The sequence below is a fragment of the Seriola aureovittata genome, chromosome 20, assembly GCF_021018895.1.
Source record: "Seriola aureovittata isolate HTS-2021-v1 ecotype China chromosome 20, ASM2101889v1, whole genome shotgun sequence".
Classification (NCBI taxonomy): domain Eukaryota; kingdom Metazoa; phylum Chordata; class Actinopteri; order Carangiformes; family Carangidae; genus Seriola; species Seriola aureovittata.
The window spans coordinates 14,475,285-14,499,367 of record NC_079383.1 but is presented as its reverse complement, the minus strand read 5'-3'; the positions used below and the strand labels follow the sequence as shown (position 1 = coordinate 14,499,367).

Sequence of the window (24,083 nt, the reverse complement as noted above, 5' to 3'; positions counted from 1 at the left end):
GTTAGAAGGGCAGTTGTTGCCATTTAGCGTGATGACATCATCCGTGGTCATGCACACTCTTCCGTACATTAAGCTGCTCAACAATAGCGCTAGCCACCAGTGTAAGGGTAAACAGGCTGTGTGTGCAGAGGCTGTCGGTGTTTGTTGTCTTTGTGCGTGGGGTGTCTGATAAACCAAAATATTTTTAGCACTAGAAATGTCGATCACTTTTCTGTTGTTGCCCGGGTGTGCCAGTGTGTGAGGCGAGGGGATCAAGGCAGGCCAGATTGCATCAAACTGTTGGGAATGTGTTTGGGTTGCCAAAGAATCCAAGTGCTCAGCAGACAACAAGAAAATGTCGGAGAGACCTCCTCTTACACAGTCTCAGAGGGCTCGTAATTCTTAAAACTATTTAGGCCAAATTGCTGAGTTTTTGGTAAACAAGATTTTGGATCAACTTCTTGTTATGCAAACATGTTTGGTAGCTGCGCGTTGCACATTTAGCAAGAAAATGAAAACATGCAGTGTGCTTTGAAGGCTGTTTGAAGGCCATGTTTTTATCTGTTACCGTCATGCTCCTTGTGTGAGTGAAGGCTACCACACAGAAACAAAAGCCTCCTGTTGATAAGATGTAAAAACTGTCGGGTCCATCGGGACAAAACGTCTGCCGCCTCAAGATACTGTCATGTCTTCGGGAGGATTGTTAACTTGTGTTTCCAGGTGCCAACTGTGACTGTCCGCTTCTTCCTGAATATGCCCAAATATCACACTCAAAACGACATGTGGCTCTAACAAAGCCGTTAATGATTACCACTGATAATGACAGAATAAAAAAATCTATTGATTGATTTTTAATGTAGAATTTCTGCAGTAAGAAATTTTTATCATTAAGCTACAAGTGTCAACTTTTTATTGTCCTCTGATTAACGGCTGAAATACAGGAAAATGTATTGTATCTCATAAATGTCTTTTCTTTAGATATCTAAAACTATAGGCACCACATCCTATGCCTTACCAAAAGGTATGGGAACCAAAAATCTATAATTATATAAATATTTTTATAATGTAATATTAAAAATATATTACATTTGTAGGCTGACAAAGGAGGTGTTGATTTGATTTTGTTTGTAAAGGAAACTTTAAGAGACTTGATTCCAAATCGCAAGAGGGTATTTGCATGTCAAACTTAATTTAACTCGAAATTGAAAGGATTTGAATCCTGTCTTTGGCAGTGTTGTTTAGACTTGTTTAGGTTTCTCTCTAAGTGAGCTTGAGGGCTTACATCTGCTAACTCAAGATATTATCAAGCCAACCCTTGACGATGCCTCCAGGGCAAGAATTTTAAACATTCACTTTCCTCTCCTCTCTCCTAACAGTCTCCATTGATGACATTGATTCAGTGCGCATGGGCCGTCAGTCCGAGGGCCTTAATAAATACACCGACGCCACCGTCGAAGAGCAGTGCTTCTCCATCATCTTCAAGGGTCGCAAGAGAAATCTTGACCTGATGGCCATCAGTGGGGGGGAAGCCAAACAGTGGGTCAACAGCCTGAACAAGCTCATCAGCAACATGCGCAACCTCAACCGGCAGCAGAAGAGCGAGCAGTATCCTCGAAACATTGCTTATTACCTTTTGCACGTCCAGATTTGTTGTTTTTCTTCTTTTATTTCAAAGATGTTTTAAAATCACAGAGTGCTCAAGTTGAATACTTCGCTAGAATAAGAGTAAACAGCATCCTTACATCTAAATGCCAGCTGGATCATCAACTGCATGCGAAAAGCAGACAAGAATGAAGACAATAAGATGACCCTGAAGGAGCTGAAGCACTTCCTGCGACAGATAAACATTGAGGTTGATGACACTTACGCAGAGGAAATCTTCAAGGTGACTCTCTCTCAGAAAATCCATTCACTTCTTATAGTTCATCAGAGTTCAAATCAAGTGATCTGGTTGATTGATTAATGTTTCATAATGTTGTGTAGAAATGTGACGAGTCCAATTCAGGATCCCTGGAAGGCGCGGAGATCAAGCACTTCTACGACCTACTAACGCAGCGGGAGGAGATAGATGTGATTTATGGGAAGTACGCTCAAACAGAGGGTCAGATGAGCGCCAGAGACCTGCTGAGCTTCCTGCTGAATGAGCAGAGGGAGCAGGTGTCCATGGAGGACGCTCTCAAGCTGATCGAGAAATACGAGATGGATGGAACAGGTAGGGTTAATTCAGAAAACCCCCCCATCAGCTTTGACTTTGATACGTAGCTCACATTCCACATATCGTATCGCATCCGTCACGTCCGTCATGTCCTCTGTTCACCAGCGAAGCAGAAGAAGCACATGACAAAAGACGGCTTCCTGATGTATCTGCACCAAGAGGAGGGATCCATCCTCAACCCGGCCCACAAACTTGTGTACCAGGACATGAGCCAGCCCCTCAACCATTATTACATCTCCTCCTCACACAACACATACCTGATGGAAGACCAACTCAAAGGGCCCAGCAGCACAGAGGCCTACATAAAGTAACTATTTTTATCCACATGCTGTACATCAGGGGCATTTTCTAGGAGTTGATAAGGTCTGTGGCTAAGCCCACACCATCTGGGGCTGAGGTCAAGGTGTGTGCATGCGCAGATGAGCCTTGAGTCCTCCTGTGTAACAAAGGGAAATGCATGGCCTTGAAAACCTTGTAAGCGTAAGTTGATTGAGGAATCGCTGCTCATATATTGTATATTAGTCATCATTTCATTCATTTCAACTTAAACTCAAAGGCCACAAAAATGGTACGACCTTTAATATTTATAACAATCAGGCCCTTTACACTACTTATGAGAATTGTGTGACACACTCCCCAGCTGAAGAGGAAAATGCTGCTGCTTTGTTCCCGTTGTCTGAATGTGAGAGGAAGCAGCCCCTAACCTCGCTCCTGACCACCAGGCAGCTGCACCAGAGCCAAACTGCTCTTTTTACAATATCTCTACATTTATGGGGAACAAACACACTTTAACATCACAACTTCTGGACTTAGGAGAGGATGTGAATGCAGCAGCAGCAGACATCACAGTAGTTAGTTATGGTTTGTTTAGCGAACATTATTCGATAAAGTGGTTGCTGTGTGAGCCCAGCAGCTGTGCAGAGGCAGCACTGATTGAACACCATGCTAGTAGAGTGTAACTAAAGAAAACTGCAGTAGACTTGAGCTTGTATACGAGAGACCTTTACCCAGCCACACCCTCTCCCTCAGTCTCTACGTCCACAAACAGGCAACAAGATTTTTGTTTTAGATCAGAACACGGCTACTGACCTACCAATCAGAATAAATCTACAAATCAACTAACCATTCAGAATAAGGCAAACCAACCAATTAGAACACGGCTACAAACAACTAATCAATCACAATACGGCTTTAAGTCAGTCCGACCGCCTGTCCATCCCATTCTTGTGAACATGATATCTCAGTAATGCCTTGAGGGAATTTCTTCAAATTTGGCACAAACATTGACTTGGACTCAAGCATGAACTCGCCGAAGTCAAGGTCACTGTGACCTCACAGAATATACCTTTTTAGCCATAACTTCACACAGCACAGCAATTATGACAAGACTAATATTTTACATGACTCTGGATAAACAGGGAAGTAATTCTAGTTACAAGTGACAACCAGTGTCGGACTGAATGCCCCCAATAGTTCATGGATCTTACCATAGGAGGCTTTGGGCAGGGACTTGTTGGGGGGGCAGGTACCAAAACTAGCTAGCTAGCACTAGCTCCTTTTTGTTGAAATTCAAGTGAAGTTCCTGAGTTCCTGGAAACATTTCTGCAATGCGAGGAGGCCAAGAGTGATCTCTGTGGTGCGTTGGTGGTCATCGAGGTCGTCTTCTTCTCCTTGCAGAGCGCTCATGAAGAGCTGCCGCTGTGTGGAGCTGGACTGTTGGGACGGGGCTAACGGGGAGCCTGTCATTTATCACGGCTACACACTCACATCCAAAGTGCTCTTCAGAGACGTCATCAAAGCCATCAAAGAGTACGCCTTCAAAGTACGTGAGATGTTGTATTACTTGTGGGACAGGGTGTATCAGGCTGCTAATTTTGATGATTTAATTTCCTGTTGTTCTCATTCATACAGTTATTGAGAAGCTATAAGCGTCACCTTCACTGAATGATTGTTTCCTTTGTTTTCCAGACGTCGGACTACCCGGTGATCCTGTCCCTGGAGAACCACTGCACCGTGGACCAACAGAAGCTCATGGCCCATCACTTGATTTCCATCCTGGGCGATGGTTTGGTCACAAAGCCCCTGGGCAAAACCATGCCGACCAACTTCCCCTCACCTGAGGTAACCTGGGCTCACTGAGACACATTACATTCAGCGTATTTAGAGCCTTGCTGTAAATACCCTCCCAAATAAACACCAAAGGAAGACCACGCCTAAAAATTCCACCTCTTAAGTTAATGAACCACTGTGCCAGCTTTTTTTTTTTTCACTTTCCTGTTTACTTTAACTTGACTATTAGATTTGTCTGGGAAAGGAAGCTGATTAGATTGAAGTAAGGCCCATCTCGTTATGTGAGCACCAAATAAACCACTACCACATAATCCAAACGGCCTCCATCTCAAGCCTCTGATCCTTCTGTGTGTGTGTTGATAAACCAAAACGAAGACTTGGGTTTTGCATTTTATTGACATGTTGAAGCAGTTTTTGGAATCGCGGGTTGTTATAAGATCTGACTGTGAGACTTGGAAGCGTGCGAGAGAATATCTTACTTAACGAGAGACTTCGTTAGCACGTGGAATCTCATTTGTATGTGAAAAGTATTCAGTGTTTGTCCACCAGACATGTGAGGACTACACACAGCTGCAGTAGGATTTGTATTCACACACAAAAGGGATGTGTACAGCCCCAACCTCCCTCAGAATTATTGAGTCACTTTTCTGCTTTTCCTTTTTGTTTTTACACTATTATTCAGTACTTCTTGTTCTTTTCGTATCATTTTTTCCTCATATGCTTCCTCTTTTAACCCTTACTGTGGTCAGCGTAGCTTTGACGGAAAAGTATAGCTCTGAAAATGCTGCAGGATGATTTGAAAATTGAGCTATGAGAGACACAAAGAGAGGAGGGTACCAGAATGTCAAATCGACTTTCGGTGACATCTCCAAGCCCTTGTGTGCACTCCTCTTTCAAATGTAACACCCGTGGGATGAATGCTTCTGGCACAATCAGCCTCAAAGGAAATTATGATGCATGCATAACACAACATTTTCCTTTCTTTCATTGGCTTGTTTGGAGCAGTGGCGTGCCATAATGCTGCACAGTATCTTGACTCGTGTGTTTAGAAACTGCACAGCAACAAATAAAAAAAAAAAAACATTTTCGTCCGTCTGATTGCAGGAGCTGAAGGGCAAGTTCCTCATCAAGGGCAAACGACTGAACAAACTGGATGCTGCCTTCACCGGTAACAACAGCATAGAGGAAGACACGGTGTCTGAGGAGGATGAGGCGGCAGATTGTAAGGAGAATGGACAAAAAGCCAAGTCAAAGGTGTGCTCAAAGTGCTCATTAGTCATTGGTTGTAAATGCGACAAAAGGATTTTGTTTCAGGTATCAGGTTTGGGCAGAACATGGCTGAGCTGCTGTCCTGTGTTTCTTTTCAGAAATCAAAGATCAAACTTGCCACAGTGCTCTCGGACATCGTCATCTACTGTAAGAGTGTCCACTTTAACGGCTTCGAGCACGCAAAAGACAACCAGGCCTTCTACGAGATGTCGTCCTTTAAGGAGAGTAAAGCTTTCAACCTGGCGGACTCCTCAGGTAAAAAGGCAACTGGAACCGACCTCAGCGACATGTTAGAGTTAGACAGCAAACCTGATTACGGCTTGTCAGGAGGAGAGCGTGTTAAAGCATCAGCGTTTTCATGTGTTTTCGCAGCTACTGCCTACATGCATCACAACATGGACAAACTCAGTAGGATCTACCCAGCGGGCTCCAGAACCGACTCCTCTAACTACAACCCCGTGCCCATGTGGAACGTCGGCTGCCAGATAGGTACGCCCCCCCAGTGCTATCTGCATAAAAATCCAGCCTGTCAGTGTCACAAATATAAAGTGCGGAGCAACGGTATCATCCCTTCTCTCTCCGACTCGTTTTTTTTTTAGTGGCGCTGAACTTCCAGACTCCCTCCAAAGAGATGCACCTAAACCAGGGACGGTTTCTGCCGAACGGTTTCAGCGGCTACATCCTGAAGCCTGAATTCCAGAGAAGTTTGTCCTCTCAGTTTGATCCCAACACACTTACCAAGGGACCCTGGCTACAGAGGAAGGTCTTTCATGTCATGGTGAGCGTGATTGTTCACATTGCCGGTTAGATATACTCTGTTACAAGTAAGGCATTCAAAATGTTACTAATGTAAAAGTACAAAAGTATTAGCATCAAAATATAATTGAAGTACCAAAAGTAAAAGCACCCATAATGCAGCCTGCTCTATTTCAGAATAACGTTATGTTTAGAATTACTGATGCAACTCACTTTTCTGCTGCAGCTGATAAAGGAGGGGCAAATCTGAACTACTCTGGGTGGTTTCTATAAATAATGATACATAATTGTGGTGAATTATATTTTGTGATGATATGCAAAGCAAGGCAGCTTAATTTATGAAGTACATTTCAAACACAGAGGCAAGTGCTTTACACAGGAAAAAGAAAGCATTAACATTAAGAAACAATGAGCAATAAAAAACAGATATAGATAAGTAACAGCATAAAATGAGATTAAAATAAATAAATTGAACACATTTTAAATACATAAAATTTAAAGAAAAAAGTTATAGCGGAGTTAATGCAGTAATAAGTAGTAATAGTTATAAGTTGCTCCGAATGCATCAAGGGAAATAAAAGTGCAGTAGAGGAACCAGTCAAATGAGAAATGAGAGCAAAAGAGATTTGAATTTAGATTTGAAAGTGGCTAGAGTTCGGGTAGATGTGAGATCATCAGGAAGTTTGGCTGAAAGAAGACTCCAGCTATCGTGGTGATTCACTCAGATTTATGATCAGCAATGGAACCAGCACAAGCAACTGCCTTCAAGATATGATCTGAACCAAGTCAGGGCTGTTATTCCCACACACTTACAGTCCGTCAAGAACAGTTTTATGATCCACACTATCAAAGCTTTAAAAATAATAGTGGAGTAAAAGTTACAATATATGGCCCTGAACTGTAGGTGGTATAAAGCAGAGTTACTTTCCACCAAAAAAAAAAAAACATTCCTCCACAGCACAACTCGCGGTCAAAACCTCCATTTAGTACCATAAGTGTTTGTATTCACACTCTGATATTTACAAATGACTGAACATGCAGTAAAAATGATAAAGTTTTTGTTACATTTTTGTGGTTTCGTTTGTGTTTTTCATCCCTATACAACAGGTCATCTCAGCTCAGCAGTTACCGAAACTCAACAAGGACAAACACACATCCATTGTGGACCCTCTGGTAAGAGTGGAGATCTGCGGGGTCCCAGCAGACAACGCCAGCAAGGAGACGCAGTACATTGAAAACAATGGTGAGCATAACACACATACACATACGATGAGTCTTTCCAAGCAACAGATTTATCAGTTTTCCACAGAGCAAACATCACAAACTTTTTTAAATGAGTCACATCATCTGAACAATAATCCATCCCTGCAGGGTTCAACCCCATGTGGAATGAGCGCTTCCAGTTTAACATCCAAGTCCCAGAGCTGGCCATGGTGCAGTTTGTGGTGGAGGACTATGACTCAACAACCCAGAATGATTTCATCGGGCAGTACTGTCTACCACTCACCAGTGTACAGAACGGTAAAGAAGTCCAGATGTTGAACAAAGAGTAGAGAGGGTGATCAGTGACTCCACATCACACACACGAGAGTACAGTCACAACAGGAAGTTATCCTCGAGACTACAAAGACTGAAATATTGAAGTATTGCACTACTTAACATATAATCAAGTGCCAAGTGAAGATACAAAGAATTGTGTGGTTGCTATGACAGGATAACCAGCATTGTTGTTTCATTTCAAAATAAGAGTGTCTCCAGTTTTTTCTACAGTTAAACACATGTGAATCATAAACAAAACTCTGATTTGCTGACAAAGCTAAAAACTCACTCACTCCCCCCCCCCCCCCCCCCCCCCCCAACTCTCCCCCAGGATATCGCCACGTCCCTCTGCTCACCAAGAGAGGTGACGTCATTTGCTCTGCTGGACTGTTTGTGCACCTCATGCTCCTGGACGTCCAGTAGACCCAGCATGTGGAAAAGCCTCATGCCAGGATGGAACAGCGTGTTTTTGGAAACTCTTGAAAAAAAAAAAAAGAAGATTTTGTCCAGTTTTAAAGCTAAATAATATAACTCTGACCAAATACTTCAAAAGCGTCTTTCATGGAGGAAACATTTTGTCGTCTGCCAAGAAACACTCACAGTTGTCTCTGACGCTTTCCTGTTATTGTATAATTTTAGCTTTTTAAATAGTGGCTGACAGTACCTGTACGGCAACAAGACAAGGATGAATGAAAATGTGAATGAAAGAGCTGTGAAAAATTGGTGTAGGAAATTATTTAAAGGAAGTCAAAAAACTGTGTTTGCCATATCGGGGAAGAGTACAATAATTAGTATTGTACGAATCTCTGAAAAGTATTTTCATATTTTACAGACTTTTATATATTTCCCTTCAGAATCATACAGGCCATAACTCATGGAAACGGTGTATTTGTCGAGCAGTATGAATGGTATACATGTCTGTGCGCATGTGTCCACGTGTCTAATCATTTTTGTAATAGTGCGATTAACCTCTCTTTTAAAAAAGACTCAAAATGCTTTATAACTTCCTTGTTGTTATGAGCACATTAACTGTATATTATATGAATCTACTCTAGACATGTTGAACTTCACTTTACAAGTATTTTATGTCAAGAAAATCCTAATATTTAAAAAAAAATCATACTTTATTTGTATTTTTTACCATTTGTTTTTCCATGACAAACTTATGACTGTCAGTGCCTCGTGTCACTTATCCACATTTGCACTAGCTCTCAAATAAAACTCTGATAGTCGGTCGAAGGTTTTGTGTATTTATTCATATGTGATTCAGCAAATGACAATAATATGGCCAAAAAAAAAAAAAAAAAAAAAAAACCTTGATCACTGTATGATCACATTCAAACATTTTAAATATAGATAAAAGTATAAAGCATAACAATTCTGAGGAATCTTTATATATATATATATATATATATATATATATTATATATGTATTTTATATTAATTTCAGTCATGTGCATTAAATGTGTCATTTTTAATAATCATGTTAAGCTTTACATTTCTATGCAGCTGTTATAATCACTCTAATGTCACTGATGGGTGAAAATACATCATGTTATTCAGATGAAGACCGCTAACAGTCCTGTCTTTCTCAGCAACAGCTAAAATGACACGTTTGATTCCAACAGGAAATCCTTCTCAGAACAGTCCCGCTTTTTTCTTCAAGTCATTCTGCCTCCACTTTGGCAGACGCTGGAAGTCTGGCCGACTCGTGCCGAGCAGGTTCTCAAAGTCCACATCTGACAGGTGGGCCTGTGACCAGAGTGCAGAGGACAGAAACGGTTAGACTGACCCCTACTGTCCAGGCAGCGTTAGTGCATCAGCATACAAATCACATGTTAGGTTAAGGTTAAAGGCCCCGCCACCCCTCCTTATGTGGGAGCAAGACAGAGAGACACAAAACAACTAGAAAAGGATACAGGGTCCATTTGGAGTCACATCGCAATGCTCTGTGGCCATTTTGAATCTCCTTGTAGTTGTTTTATTTCTTTATGGTAACGTAATGTCTCTTCGGAGGCATTTTGTGTGTCTTTGTCGTTTGCATCTGTTTGCAGCTGTTTTGCATGTATTTGCATCTCTGTGCCTCTGTAGTTATTTTGTATGTCTCTCGGTGACAGGTGAAGCGACAGGTGAAGCGACAGGTGAGGCTGCTGCTGCTGCTGGTTGAGAAACAGCTGCTGAACTTCAGTATTTAGTTCACACAGAGTGTGACTCCAGAGCTTTCCTGCAACAACCGCTCCACATCGACACAAAGCTACTGCACTAAAACACTACAACACACTATAAAAATATTACAGGAAAACCATCAAATGAAGTTGTTTAATCTTAGTGTATTTGCCTGAAATGTTACTGTAGCCTCAGTATGAAAATAATGCATTGGATTTGGTTAGGCAGATACATTCACACTGATTTCCATGTTGCTGTGCCATTCGCACCACATCCAGAATCCTGCACCAACCTCTCTCTGGTCGGGCTCCACTCCCTGCGGCAGCTCGCTGGGAGACTTGTTGATGAGCAGCTCCGGGTCCAGATACATCCCAGAGCCTCCAGCAGAGGGGGACACGGTGCCACCGGCTGCCGGGGACGACGGAGTGAAGCTAGCAGATGGGGACAAGTTCATAGACACAGGGGGCTGGGCTCTCTGAGTGGACGGGCTGGTGGGAGTGGAGGGCCTCGGGGACAGATCACCCCCATGGACCCTGTAGAGAGGAGGGGAGCTCACAGGGCCACCTGGAGCCCTGTAACCACCCCCACCCGTCCCAACTGAACTCTTACTCAGGTTCGTGTTGTTCAGGTCCTGCAGATGCGAGAGGTGAGCTTGTTAACTTGTACATGACATTTGGGAGAAAAAACATCAAAAGTGTACAAACATTCACAGATTAGTGACATTATATTTATCACACTGGAGACATTACATGGCTGATATTAATACATGTCAATTAGAGTTAGGATTAGTGTTAGTCAATCACTTACAACAGTGATCTGTGAGAGAGATGCAGGATCACTCAGCTTTTTTTTCATCTCCTCATAGGAGTTTCCTCCCTGTTAAAAGATCAAGTGAGCCAGGAGGGAAGATTAGTAAGCATGCGGGGTCTTCATCATCTTCAGAAACAAATCTATTAAATCATCCACATGTGACTGTTTGCTCTTCCTAATTCCTGAGATGATTTGTTCACACAAGATTATTCTCAGCATTCATGTGATATTTGTGGCACAATCAGTATTGATGAAATGGAAATGTACACCGATACACTACTATGAATAGCGCTCTGTCATGCCTTGATCATCGCCGCGTTAGTCTGTTAATAAAACTCTGGTGCTTCCCGCTGAGATCAAAGGGAGTCTACTAAACTCACGCTCCACTTATGGGGATCCCATGCGTTGAACCAGCCGGTGAAGGTGGGCGGCTCATATCCCTGTTTGACAAAGATGATGGGCGTGTCCGGGTCACGGCCCGCAGGGTGGGTCCTCAGGTATTCCTGTGCGCTGTGCCAAGCCTCTTTGGTCTCATGCTGGTTGGCTGATTTTCCAACCCACAGGAAAATCTGAGGCGATTTGGAGGGAAGAAGTGAGAGAATAACAGATGGGATATATTTTAATAATCGACTCCAGAGCAGAAGTGAGAGAAAAACGAAGAAAGTTACACTTCAGCAACTTCCATGGCTTCCAGTGGCATTTCAGGAGATTTCTTCTCTAATTTTTCAGCTGACACTTAACTGTTAGTCAACTACTATCAACTTCTTTCAGGGTTTACAGAAAAACTACTGACAATGTAACCAATTATGATGCTGTAACGTAAAACTAAAAATTAAAATGCTTTCATCGATTACTGACATTTAAACCGCTTTAAAAAGGAAAACACGTTTAGTAAATTTTACTGTCCAATTCCCAGTTCCCAAGCAGATGATGTATTTCTGGCTGAGGCCATTTGACCTCTCACCTCCTCCCAGGTGTCCAGCAGCATGACGTCCTCCTCGTCCAGGTCACTCTGGGCGAAGTCATCCACCTCGGTCATCCTAAACTGACCCGTCTGATTGGAGCATTCAAACAGCCGGGGACTGTGAGGAGGCTCCTCCTTCTGCAGTCTGAAATTACACAGACCCGTTCCGTCATAAAAACTGTATAATCTGCTCTGTTTATGTGTGTGTGTGTTTGTGTGTGTGTGTGGATGCTTTATTTCACTGGCTTCAGATGACATTGGGCATATTCCACTGACCTTGATATAAAAATATTCCATGCAGATTTAAATTTAAGCTTATTAATGGTTCAAAATATGATTGAAGAGCCTTTTGAATGAATTCTGAAGACAGTGCCTTGTTTATAAGTTATTATAATAGTTATTCTCTACCTGATTTGAAATAATAAATAATAAAAAATAGCATGCAATTCGTCTAGCAGGGAGGAGAAATGAACAGGAAGATTGCCAGCTACCTGAAAGGCATCTTCACAAACACCAATCACAAAAAAATCCTGATTCAGAGGTGTGATGCTGCTGCCGCCGTCGTCTGTGTTTACCTCTTGTCACTGGCATAGGGGGCCTTTCCTCCCAGGGCTACCCAGAATTCAGCTGGCTCCTGGCCCTCCATCACCACCTGCTTGTCCTGCTTGGACAGCACATCAGACATCGCTCTCCCCATCACCCTCTCGTCGCCGCTGCAGCCCTGGACACAGAAAGACCCAGGCAGCAAACAAAATACGGATCAGCGTGAAAGCACAAACAAATGTACATTTTTTTTTTTTTATTTGTTGAAAGGGGCTCGTCTGTGATGCACTTACCTTTCCGTACCACAGGTAGCATATGTGATCGGTCTTCAGAAGGAAAACGTCGTTGGTGTTGAGGGACGAGGCCCTTGCCAGCACTTCAGTGGCCTTGGTGTTCAGCTCATTAGTCCCTCTTACCTGGAACAGCCTGGCACCCGCGTCAGGGTTGACCGCACCCGGGCGACCTGTACCGCCCTTTAGCCACACACAGAATGAAGTGCGTGTTGAGATTGGCACACAATAACACATACAGGATATGCACTTCACAACTAATTAATGTTTTTGCATCTTTCTTCTACTTGCAGATTTGATAAGTGTTATTTGTGAATTTTTCCGAGCCTGTAGGATTAATGTCGTGATGTTTCTTACCAGATTACAGTAATAATTCCTATGATATCACACCCAACCAAGATATATATATTTTTTTGCATTTGAGCATCTGCTGTGCAACAGAAAAAAACAAAATCATACCTCGAAGATGATGAGTTTGCCTTTGAAAATAGCCAGGAAGTGGCGCGGCTCTTTTCCCATCACCACCCTGACCTGCACCGGGGCTCCATTGTATTCGTTATCAATGTTGACAGCCTGGTAGGCGCACGCTGTGATCTCGTCTTTGGTGGCATGACGGCCCTGGCGCGAGACACAAAACCAGGTTAAAACAAAGTCGTGTTCTCAGTTGAACAGAAACAAAGAGAGCGATTTTAAATGAAATGAAAGTTTAGATGTGTTTGTGATGCTGCCGACCTGCCACATGTAGAGGATGTACTGCTGCTTGTTCGACCTCTGATACGTGTACAATACCAAGTAGCAGTCTCCTCCATAGAACTGTCCGTAAGTACTTGGATTCACTTCGGCCAGCTCCAGGTTCTCGATGCGCCACACCTGACGAAGACAGAAACATTTACAGAAATGTCATTTGGACCGCTGACCGCACGAAGTCAGCAGCACATCTGCTCTGCGGGTCTGTCTGGATGCTCACCTTAACATCTCCAGATGCGTCGTCTACCATGCGCTGCTGTGCTGCCAGTTCAGGACGAGCGTGGAGCTCCATCACATCGAACTTCACTTGGTCAACCTTAGCTGTAAATTTAATGCATCATACATTAAGACAACTGAGAATTTGAAAGTTCTGTATGTATCGACAAAATATATTATCCAACCAAAAATCGGGAAATAATTCTATATCTGAAATTTTGTTCAACTATGGAATGATTTTTCCTTTCCCCACAATAAAATAACTGAATTGCAGGTCATTGCTGCTGACCTTACTCTGAATAATTACACAGCCAATCATGGCGGCCTTGTCGCCTCGACTCACAGAAAGGTTTTGTGATGAAAAGTCATTAAAAGTTTTTTTTTTAAAAAGAACATACTGAGAATAAAAAAAACCTGCTGAAATTAAACAAAAAGGACAAACAATGGAAAAATATTTCATAATAACAAACCGAGTTTAAAACATTTTTTTTTGCATTACCTCACAATTTCATAGTTATATTGCATACTTTTTATGTAGTGATTATAAATGTCACAACATTTTGTTCAATCATCGATCACCTCATCAATCCATTACATCAAATATCAATATCATCAATCCTAATTGAAACACGCTAGGCATAGTGTGTTAAAATGTCTTTAGTGTATAAGAAAATTAAAGAAAATAAATAAAAAGAAATTTGACCCAGAGGTGAATCAGACGAGAGCTGTACCTATCTTCCCCACGCTGTAGGTGGTACCCAGACCCTGAGTTTGCCCTTTGTCTCTCCAGGATTTGAACAGGTGCTTGAACAATGCCGACTCTCCTCCCTCCGTCATCACCTCTACAGTGGTGCTGGGTGGGTAGTTCTTGGCTTTGATGTAGCCCTGGTAGAAAAGGTGAGTGGACAAAGTGTCTCTCATGATACAGTTTCATTTAATGATTCTGGCAAAACAAAAACCTTAATATTGAGTAATGATCTTTTAATCAAAAAAGGAAATATACCTAGGGGTGTGACCTTTTTATTTGTGATATACTGACCTCATCTGGAGAAAGTATCGTTCTGGCTTGACCTTCCGATATATTGTAGATTTAATCATTCAAAACTCACCACTGCCCTGTTCAGAGCTTCTCGCCGCTCTTCCTTGGAGGCCTGTTTGCCTTTCCACACCATCACACTAGAGCCGCCCTGGTCTGCGATGTAACAGTCCTGACAGCGAGAGAAGAGAAGACGTTGAGACAGGACACGATTTTTCTACATAAACAGTTTCCGCAGAACACGTTTGGAGGATAAAAGCCAATTACAGAGGAGTGCAGCAGGTCTTGAGTTAGAGGTTGCGTGGCCACTTCTTGAACCACGAGATTCCCGCTATTTTCAAAAACGCTGGAAGACAGAAACGAGAAGAAACAATTTATGAAGCTGTTAAATAGCTAAAAACCAACAAAAAAAAAAGGTACCATTATCCCACAACTGTGACAGCAATGCAATGGTTCATCATCCTTACTGGTACAGCCTGACGCTGCCGTTCTGTGCTTGACCGGGTCTGTCGTCGGGGACGGCCTCTTTCAGCGACCCGGTTCTTTGGCCGAGCACCGCCGTCATGACCTTCATCAGCTCCGGGGAGTCCTGCTCATCTCCTCCCTCCACCAAACCGATCTGAGCGCGACCTCCTCTCTCCCTGTCGCGGATGTCCTGAGCCAACAGCACCGCCTGCACAGAGAGGAGGTATGAAAGCCAAGTGAGTAGAATCCTTGTTGTCATTAAAAAAAAAGACCCACACGATGGAAAGCTTTCACTATTAATACTGTCAAATGATCTATAAATCACAAGAATGGCAAAATGAATCACAACTAGTTCTTTCTGACTTTTTCTGTTGTCTTCTTCACATTTAATAGACAGTTACAAACTTTATAAGTAGAGTTTGAAAAATTGCTCTCCCTACATTTCAGTGACTGTGACTGTGGTGCCTGGAAACAGTGCTGTTCTTTGTGGTTTTCTGTTTTCCTTTTATTTGATTGTGATGTGTAATGGACTGTGCAATGATTTACATTTCAAAAATTTACAGTTACTCATTTGGCAGACGCTTTTATCCGACAGAACTTACAAGTGAGAGACATCTCTAAGGCGTCAGTGCGGTGGAAGACCTTGGTGTAAGCACTAAGTGCTGTGTGTTTAATAAGTAGAAAGGAGATCAAGTAAAGAAGGTAGGTAAGTGTTTGTTAGTCACGTTAGGATGTTAGAAGTGTTAGGAGAGGAGGTTCTCTCAGAAGAGATGAGTCTTCAGAGATTCTTGAAGGATAGAGAGACATATAAAAAAATAAATAAAAACAAAAAAATTAAATCCAATATATTTGAATATAGAGGTTTTTTTAATGTGATTCCACACATTTGTGAAACAAAAAAAATATTGAATGAAAAAGGTACTAAAGAAATATATTTCTATTATTGACCATTAGTAGCAATATTAAGCGATGTTTTTTATGAGTGGATCCCACTTTTGCTGGTACCGTGCGCAGGCGTGAGCACACAGCTGGCATCCGGTTCATGCTACTCCACTGATTGACAGTTGGTGGTCGTAACGTGCCAACAAAACACAGCTATGTGTCAACACAGTAGTTATAAAAAAATATATATATGTGGGAGGTTGTGTGTTCTATGTGGGAGGAAATGCATTCAACACTTTTGTAAGACCTCTACACAGTTTTGCTCCACAGGGGAACCACCTTTAAGTTTTTATATGTCCACTTACACTAGTAGTGTAAATATAAAAAAGGAGGTACATTCCCTCAAGTACTGGGCTTAAATACACACTTTTGAAGTAGTAATTCTGTGCAACTTTAAAATGTGACGTTCACTACACCTCACTACATATTTACCGTAGGCAATAAAGACCTTTTTACACCACTGTATTGCTGTGCTGCACAAGTTACTTTGCATATTCAGATGTTACATGCAACCCATTTTAATTGCCTTCATAATTTGCTCCACCTCAACCTCGCTGCTTTCGTGTTAATACAGCAATTATAGTGATGCAGTACTATAATAACACAGACCTCTAAAAGAAGCCATCCTGTGTAATGAGTTCTTTTACTTTTGCTACTTTAAGTGCTTTTGTGACTAATCGGAGAGGAGGATTACCTTGAGCTTCTCCCTCCTGTTGCTCTGGGGGCCGTTCCACTGCACTATGGCTTTCCCCATATCCAGGAGGAATATATCTCCGGTGTTAAAGCTGTTCCACGACACCTCCACCTGCACACAAACGTCACGAACTTCAGCACGATGGAGGGTTATCGAGTAATTTCCCTTTATTCAAATGAATAGCTTATCGTGTCATAAAACGCTCAGAGAGAAACAAATACTGTTAACATAGGGAAATATTAAATAACTGCTACACAGTCTTAGCGCTGCTCAGACAAATAACACCTACTTTGACAGCGATATCAACAAGCATGCCTTTTTTTTTTTTTTTTAATAAAGAGTGAGTGTCAACACGGTGGCTGTGTGAAGCCTGTGTTGTCTCCAGTGGGAAGTCCTGGGCCAGGCAGTACGTCCCAGTCATCTACCCCCGTCATAGCCCTTTATATTCCTGTCTGTATACCTCTGCGGCTGTGACGTGCTTCCTCCCTTTGACGTGCAGCAGTCGCAGGACATTGTACACGTTCGTGTCAACGTGGTGAAAGCCCGAGGCCACTCCACCCTTCTTGTAGCTGAGGAGAGATCGGTACACTGCACATGAGCAAAGTTCAAGTGTAATAAAAAAAAAAAAAAAAAAATATGCCAGTATGCAGAAGTATGAATGCAAAAAAAAAAAAAAAAGCACCTGGGAGGATTTATTGTTTGTTAATTTTGAAAGTCACCTTAACGTTTCATGAGCATGAAGCAAAAAACACAACAGGAAGTTGAAGGTTAATTCACTGGATGAGAGAAAATTGTGTTTTTCTTTGCTGAGCCTCAACAAGTGTAATTTGTGTCATAATGATTTCATACAGAGGGATTAGTGTTGTAAACCACGTCTGCGGAAGATTACAACATAAGTGTGTGTGTCTCCCTCTCTTTATTTTGTAACCGCCAACTTCTAGTTCACATACCAGCCCCTTTTTTCTTTGACTCACATGAGGCCATTTTTGAAGTAGCTCCTGAAGCGGGGTGACTCACTGCCCTGCACCTCCCTGTGCTGCACCGGACTCCCACCCAGGTATTCATCCAGCTGGGTGACGTAGATGGCCGCTGCACCTTGCTCGTCCTGAGAGGAGGACTTTCCTATCCAGTAGTGAATGTCAGCAGACTGGCCCGAACCCTTGCTCTGACTTATCTGGTGAGAAACATGAAAAAAAACACAGGAGTTTTAACACTTGCACATACATACTATCCAGGCGTTAATGCTGAGCCTAGCTGCAGCCTCTTGGGAAATCAGCCAGCATTGTACTCACATACAGAACAATGTAACAGTCTCCTTCAAAGAAGTTACCAAAGCCTTGGGCTGGAACAGGCACCATCTGCATGTTCTGAATAACGACAAAAACATGTTAAATATTGTGAAATCTTACACAAAAGTAAGATTTCAGCATGCCGCGCCCGACTTTAACCATAGGGACCAGTAATGCCCACATTCACAGTAACGTGGGTTGCATGATAATTTGTTTTAGCGGCTGACTCACATTGATGGTCCATATCTGCAGGCCTGGCTTTCGGCTGACACTTCTAAATGCGTCTTGATTGTCATCGCTCATCATTCTGCTGAACTGAAACAAACGAACATATAAAGCAAAAAGCAATGAGATTCTCATTTGGTTTTTTTTGCATACACCAAACTCAGTTTCTCTTAAGCTTTATGTACAGCCCTGCTTCCAAAAAAGTTGGGATGCTGTGTAAAACCTAAATAAAAACAATGTGATTTGTCAAACATTAAAACCCCATGTTTAATTGAAAAGAGCACAAAGACACATCAAATGCTGAAACTAAGAAATTTCATCGTTTCTGGGATCTGAGACCCAGTTGCTTTAATTTTGAAGGTGGAATGTTTTCCCATTCATGCTTGATGTACGATTTCCCCTGCTCAACAGTTCGGGGTCTCCTTTGACGTATTTTAAGTTTCATAATTCGCCAAACATTGCCAATGGGCGACAAGCACGTGCAGAATGTGAAAAAGGCAAGGCCTTCCCTGAAAAAGACGCCGTCTACTTGGCAGCATATATCGCTCCAAAAAACCTGTTTATATCGTCCAGCATTAATGGTGCCTTCACAAATGTGCAGGTTACCCATGCCATGTGCACTAACGCATCCCCACACCGAGCCGGATTACTCTTTAACCCGGAGAACGCGGCGTCCATGATTTCCATATGTCGACTCGTCAGACCACAGGACAGTTTTCTCACTTCGCCACAGTCCATTTTAAATGAGCTCGGGACACCAGATTTTCCTCTTTGCATGGTGGAGTTTCATCTTGCGTTTGCGGAAGCAGCGACGAACTGTGTTCACAGAGTTTCTGAGCCCACGCAGTGACGTCCACAACGGAATCGTGTCTGTTTTTAATGCAGTGCCGTCTGAGGGCCCGAAGACCACGGCCATCCAATATTGGTTTTCAGCCTTGCCCCTTGCTTACAGAGATTTCCTCAGATTATCTGAATCTTTTAATGACATTGTGTACTATAGACAATTAAATCTCAGAATTCTTCGCAATTTTACGTTGAGAAACATTGATTCTTATTCTTAAATGTTTAGTGACACCTCACCGTCTTCACTTCAGGAAGACTAGGCCTTTCTGGGAAGCTCGTTTTATCTCACCTGTTGCCAGTTAACCTAATTAATTGTGAGATGTTAATTACGTGAATACGGTTTCTGATGGAGAAGCATGATTTAAACTATAAGAATCTGTGATCAATAGTGGAATGTAGCTTCGCACGTTTACTTATGTATCGTACTTTAGCAGTTTTAAGCCTTCTTCCGGTTCCTGTTTTGAGACGTTTTATATTTCTAGTTTGCTACTTTTCACTACTTTAATAAACTTTAATTTTATTGTTTGTTTGTTTTGTTTTTACATGGACCTTTTATATGTCATATAGTTTAGGTAATATTTAAGTATATTTGCATTGTTGCATTGCCTGTTTTATTTAAACCTGCAATAAGTATCAAACACCTTTGTTTGTCACAGATCTTATTTGCTGCAATAATCCAAAAGCCAATGTAAAAATCCCATTGGCTTTTTGTCCAGGGAACCAGGATGATGCTAACTTCCGGGTTGGCCTAAAAAAGTATGTCATCAGCAAACAGTTTCCTGTTTACACATCCAACAGTTACAGAGCAATGTTAGCATTAATTGGAGCTGTGTGTTTGGCTTCTTGATGAATGTAAGTCCAATATTTTAACTCTCTTTAAGCTCTGTTTTTGGTTTACAACTTTTGAGGGAAACATCTGGCTATTTAGCTGCTAAGTGCTCCACTATGTTCACCAGTTAGTCGTTACGTTTGTCAGTCTGCGGTCGGTGGTGTTACAGTAAGTGCTGTACACATGGTTTTTAGCCTTTTTGCTAAATGGCTGCCTGTTGCACAAAACGATGCAATGAGAGCAATAAGAGTGAATCAAAACAATGAGGTTGCAGACAGGAAAACCCAAACAGTAAGCTGAGAACTCTGATTTTCATACTTCTTTCACTATTGCTTGTTTCAAACATTTTTAAATATGGGTTAGAACCTTAAATAGTGCATTAGAAAACACATTTTTGTTAGAAACTCCTCCAAAGTAAAAATGTAGCTTTGAGACCTCCTCACTGCTCATCCTGAAGAGTTTTCTCATCATTGGAAACAGATGTCTCTAAAGTGACAACTGAGCCATTTTAAAAGATTGGATCACTGACAGCGAAACACTTCTAATCCCCCTAATGAGTGTCAGCTTGGTGCCATAGCAACATTCAAGTTCTGCAATCAGCAGCGCTTAGACTGCCTCTTGACTCAGATATCAGAAACAACAGCACTGATGAACAAACACACTATCAGCAGCTGAGCCAAGAATATAGGCTTAGTGGTGACACGCTGTATGGAAACAGGCTCGGTGGGATGTTACGCAGCTTGCAACATATCAGCAATGCAAACACAGTATCCATGCATACATGATATATTTGTCAATAGCTGGGGCGACGGTGGTTGCAGTTACCCTCCGGAAAAATAACCAAGCTATAATTCACGGCTCTTTTATTGCTCTCTGCCTCAGAGTCTAATCATTACTCCAGGTTTAGTAATAGAATGTCTCACTGGGCAGTGATTAATGGGGCGGGTGGTGTTCAGGTGAGGCGAGATAGATCAGGTCAGCTGTACTCGACCAGGATGTTAACCACACCCTTATCAAAGCTCTGGTATTTAGGTATTCAGATAAATAGGTGACACACACACAAAGCAAACAGAAAAAAGATTGAGATTTAAATAAAATGACTGGGTTTAGGCTCTAGTTGGCTCCTGCTCAATCTGGCTTTTAGTGTGTGAGTCTGATGAGTGCTGAGAGGCAAAGACTGAGTCATGCTGAAATCATTTTACAATATCTTAAGAATGACATAATACATACAGTTGCGCTACAGTTAGTAGCTTTAAAGCAAAACTACTTAACTTTATACGAACAGTCACTGTGGCCAGCAGTAACAATTATGGAGTAATAGTGAAAGCCAAAACATAGTGTAACAGTAGCATTTAGAGAAAAGTCATAAAATCAGCCAATTGACGTAGAAATATCAATTACATACCAATATCTACCTTAAGTTAGCAAACTTTATATTTAGCTAATGTTAGCCACCCAAAGCTACTGGTCATACTAGACCAAGTGAGGCTGTAGCAACCAAAGTCCTGAGTGTACTAAATTGATTAAGGGTGTGTTTTGTTACTCATGAACTCAACTATTCTATAAATCAATAAAAAAAGAGGAGGATTGTATCGTGTGTTCATTCAGCTACACAGTCTCACTTTAAAGCTAAACTGAAAGGTCTGTTAAAATCTACCCAACACTGGAAGCACTACCTGTCTGTTTGTATACAAATATCCTTGTTTCCAATTTGTCTAACATAGGCCTGCACTTACTGCCGGTACGTATCATGCAATTAGTAATACTTTTGCATTAAGTGGACTTCTCCTGTTTGTTCAGTGCTGTTCTGTCACTACATGTATGTCTTAAATTACTGCAAGTGAAAATGAGCTTTAAGCTAACTCTGGCACAGTATATCAAAATAAAACATTCATGTTTAATATTGTGAATGCTTCCATTCAAAAGAATAAAATGAATGAAGCAGTAATCACCCCTCAAAATCACACGCCCTATTCACTGATTTATCTATTATGTGGGCAAAGTGTGGGCCACACCCTGCAGGCATGTGTAAAGGTAACAGCGTTCTTTAGTAAGATTAAAGTAATAATATGGCAAATTATATTTGGCTGATGAGACTAATGATTTTCTGTAAAACAAAAATGAAATCAAAGCAAACCTACTACTCCATTTAAAACACAGGGTCTGACTCTCAACCGATGTAATTGTGATAAAATAACCAGTTACAAGAGTTTATTATCCAATTCAATTTCCCCACAAAAACTGGATGAAGAGGAGAATAAGTATCCCTCTCCCCCACTTTGCTTTAATTCATTTATTTCATTTAATTGACATAATAACATGACTAAATGGCGCTGCTTATTGCCAGTTGTAGAAGACCTCGGCTGCAGTGGCAACTCCCTGTTGTGAAGGGAAAATAACTATTGTATTGTGAAATCTGATCCCGCTCAGAACAGATGAAAAACCTGAGCAAATAATTTCTGACAAGATAAACTGAAGACCAGCCGTGCTTCCATTACTGTGACAGGAAAGACTGGTTGCACATCAATTAATCTGTGGAGTCCCCTGCCTCAGCGTACAGAATGAGATTTGTTAATGCTCTGAATACATCCTGAACTCCATTAATCTCCTGGTGTGTAGCTAATATGAAATTATGTAGGTTTAAAAACACTATATGAAGTCTGTTTGAAAGAATATTTATCAACAAATATGATAATAAGGATGCGATTCTTTCCAAATTGCAGTTATTCAGTTAAAAGAAATGAATGGAGAGCTTCAGAATAATCTATGGAAATATGATACCAAAATAAAAGTATGGGTCCTACCTTGTGTTGCGTCTGGCGGAGTGAAGGCCTGGCTGTCTCCTGCAAGTTGTGGAGGTAGATCGGTGAGATGATGTCTTTTATGTAATAAAGTATCGCTAGGCTTTTCCTCCTGTGTGTACTCTGGAGTGTGTGTGTGCCAGGGAGGGCTGGATGTATTTATCTCCACACCCAGGTCTGAACACACCTGCAATTTCCTGTTGCGATATTTACAACACTGCAGCCTTAAATACGCCTCTTCTCACAGTTTCCCAGTTTTTTAGTGGAGATGCTGGCTTGGTTTTTGGCAGAATGACGGGATTTGGAAAATGCTTGAGAGAATCATCTACAATTCCTGGGTTGAAATGGACCCCAGCGTCACTCGTGGTCCTGGCTTTAAGTAGCCAGCCGGAGTCGTGTGTTTACGTTCGAGTTGAGCCCTCGGCAGCACAGTGGGCATTACAGGAGCCACTTGACACCAATTATTCATTTCACAACTGTTACAACTAGCAGATGGGGGACTTGGACTCAAGGAGCTCTGAGTGGTATTGGAAAGGAATCAGAGGCTTTCTGTGGCTAAATCTCTCATTCTGTGCCTACTCACACAGACACTCAAGGAGGAACGCTTGACATTATTGAAGGTTTACAGCTCTGGGCTTTGATCTCCCAGTGGAGAAGGCATTGGCAGCTTGTGTTTGCATTTGTTTGCTGACTGTGAGGATGTATTAACACACTGTATCCAAAGTGATTTGCACACTTTTTAAAGTAATAGAAAGGGAAAGTCTTTTTGCAGAGCGCGGATGCTAATCCGTCGTCAACACTGAATTGTATGTAAAAGATACAAGAGAAATGAATTATGTGTTACTTGTTTTGTAGCTAAAGATAACCTTGAGCTATGAGAAAATGGCACATCAGAATTCAAACAGCCTGCTCTCATAAAGACTCCGTTATTTCCCCAGCAAAATCATCAAACGCTGCTTCTGCTGGCGCCCCCAAACATTTCCAGACTGTGTGAAGAATCTATAAACTTCTTTTGTTAAACATTGCAGTCAGAGCATGAATCATGGATCAGGCTGCTTGCTGATGTTTTCTGTTTGGGGATACACCTAATTACACTTGTCTTTGCCTTATATAGTTCACGCAATCCCTGCCAGGGAACCTGAAGAACACAATGTTATGTAACCAAACTAGTTTTCTTCTTAACCAACAGCTTCAAGTTAACAGGCTCAAGTTTTTCTTACCTTTGACCACGGCTTTTCATTTTTAGATTCCGTCCTGGGCTCCATTATGAAAATATGATCATTTCAACAACGTGGTGAACTTCAGTCCCCACATATCTGAGGGGCAAGTGGTAAGTTAAGTGTAAAAAAAAATTCTTCAGGCTTGAACAATAAGCTCTGTAATGCCTAATCCACT

At 41.8% G+C, this 24,083-nt stretch overlaps 2 protein-coding genes across 4 annotated transcripts in view; one reads left to right on the top strand and one right to left on the bottom strand.

Moving 5' to 3' along the window:
* plcd1a (phospholipase C, delta 1a) overlaps window positions 1–9,067 on the top strand; it is a 15,687-nt gene extending 6,620 nt beyond the window's left edge. For both annotated transcript variants that reach the window (XM_056364110.1, XM_056364109.1), the window contains exons 3-15: window positions 1,356–1,584; window positions 1,735–1,864; window positions 1,963–2,191; window positions 2,300–2,501; window positions 3,872–4,016; window positions 4,163–4,315; window positions 5,369–5,518; window positions 5,632–5,788; window positions 5,906–6,022; window positions 6,133–6,311; window positions 7,397–7,532; window positions 7,661–7,810; window positions 8,160–9,067. In XM_056364110.1, coding sequence (XP_056220085.1) covers window positions 1,356–1,584; window positions 1,735–1,864; window positions 1,963–2,191; window positions 2,300–2,501; window positions 3,872–4,016; window positions 4,163–4,315; window positions 5,369–5,518; window positions 5,632–5,788; window positions 5,906–6,022; window positions 6,133–6,311; window positions 7,397–7,532; window positions 7,661–7,810; window positions 8,160–8,251 — 2,069 coding nt within the window. In that variant the 3' untranslated portion in view covers window positions 8,252–9,067. The remainder of the gene's footprint in view (window positions 1–1,355; window positions 1,585–1,734; window positions 1,865–1,962; window positions 2,192–2,299; window positions 2,502–3,871; window positions 4,017–4,162; window positions 4,316–5,368; window positions 5,519–5,631; window positions 5,789–5,905; window positions 6,023–6,132; window positions 6,312–7,396; window positions 7,533–7,660; window positions 7,811–8,159) is intronic.
* vill (villin-like) lies at window positions 9,065–24,083 on the bottom strand. Of its 2 annotated transcripts, XM_056364107.1 has the most exons (21): window positions 23,909–24,083; window positions 22,692–22,730; window positions 18,222–18,305; window positions 17,994–18,068; window positions 17,676–17,875; window positions 17,162–17,270; window positions 16,702–16,812; window positions 15,068–15,273; window positions 14,868–14,946; window positions 14,674–14,772; window positions 14,296–14,449; window positions 13,569–13,669; window positions 13,334–13,471; window positions 13,061–13,219; window positions 12,605–12,784; window positions 12,344–12,489; window positions 11,769–11,913; window positions 11,185–11,373; window positions 10,802–10,870; window positions 10,287–10,625; window positions 9,065–9,580 (listed from the first exon to the last, which is right to left on the bottom strand). In XM_056364107.1, the coding sequence occupies exons 1-21, from the start codon at window positions 23,951–23,953 to the stop codon at window positions 9,467–9,469; spliced, it is 2,781 nt and encodes a 926-aa protein (XP_056220082.1). In that variant the 5' UTR covers window positions 23,954–24,083; the 3' UTR covers window positions 9,065–9,466. The 2 variants fall into 2 exon arrangements, with proteins under 2 accessions (XP_056220082.1, XP_056220083.1); XM_056364108.1 differs by lacking the exon at window positions 22,692–22,730.

What these genes read in the sequence shown, in the direction of transcription:
- vill (XM_056364107.1), bottom strand. Translation starts at nt 23,953, where the DNA reads ATGGAGCCCAGGACGGAATCTAAAAATGAAAAGCCGTGGTCAAAG. An exon ending in AAGCTCTGAACAGGGCAGTG is followed by an intron (nt 14,450 to 14,673) that starts GTGAGTTTTGAA and finishes CTTTTCTACCAG; the next exon opens with GGCTACATCAAAGCCAAGAA. An exon ending in CCCTATGCCAGTGACAAGAG is followed by an intron (nt 11,914 to 12,343) that starts GTAAACACAGAC and finishes GTGTAATTTCAG; the next exon opens with ACTGCAGAAGGAGGAGCCTC.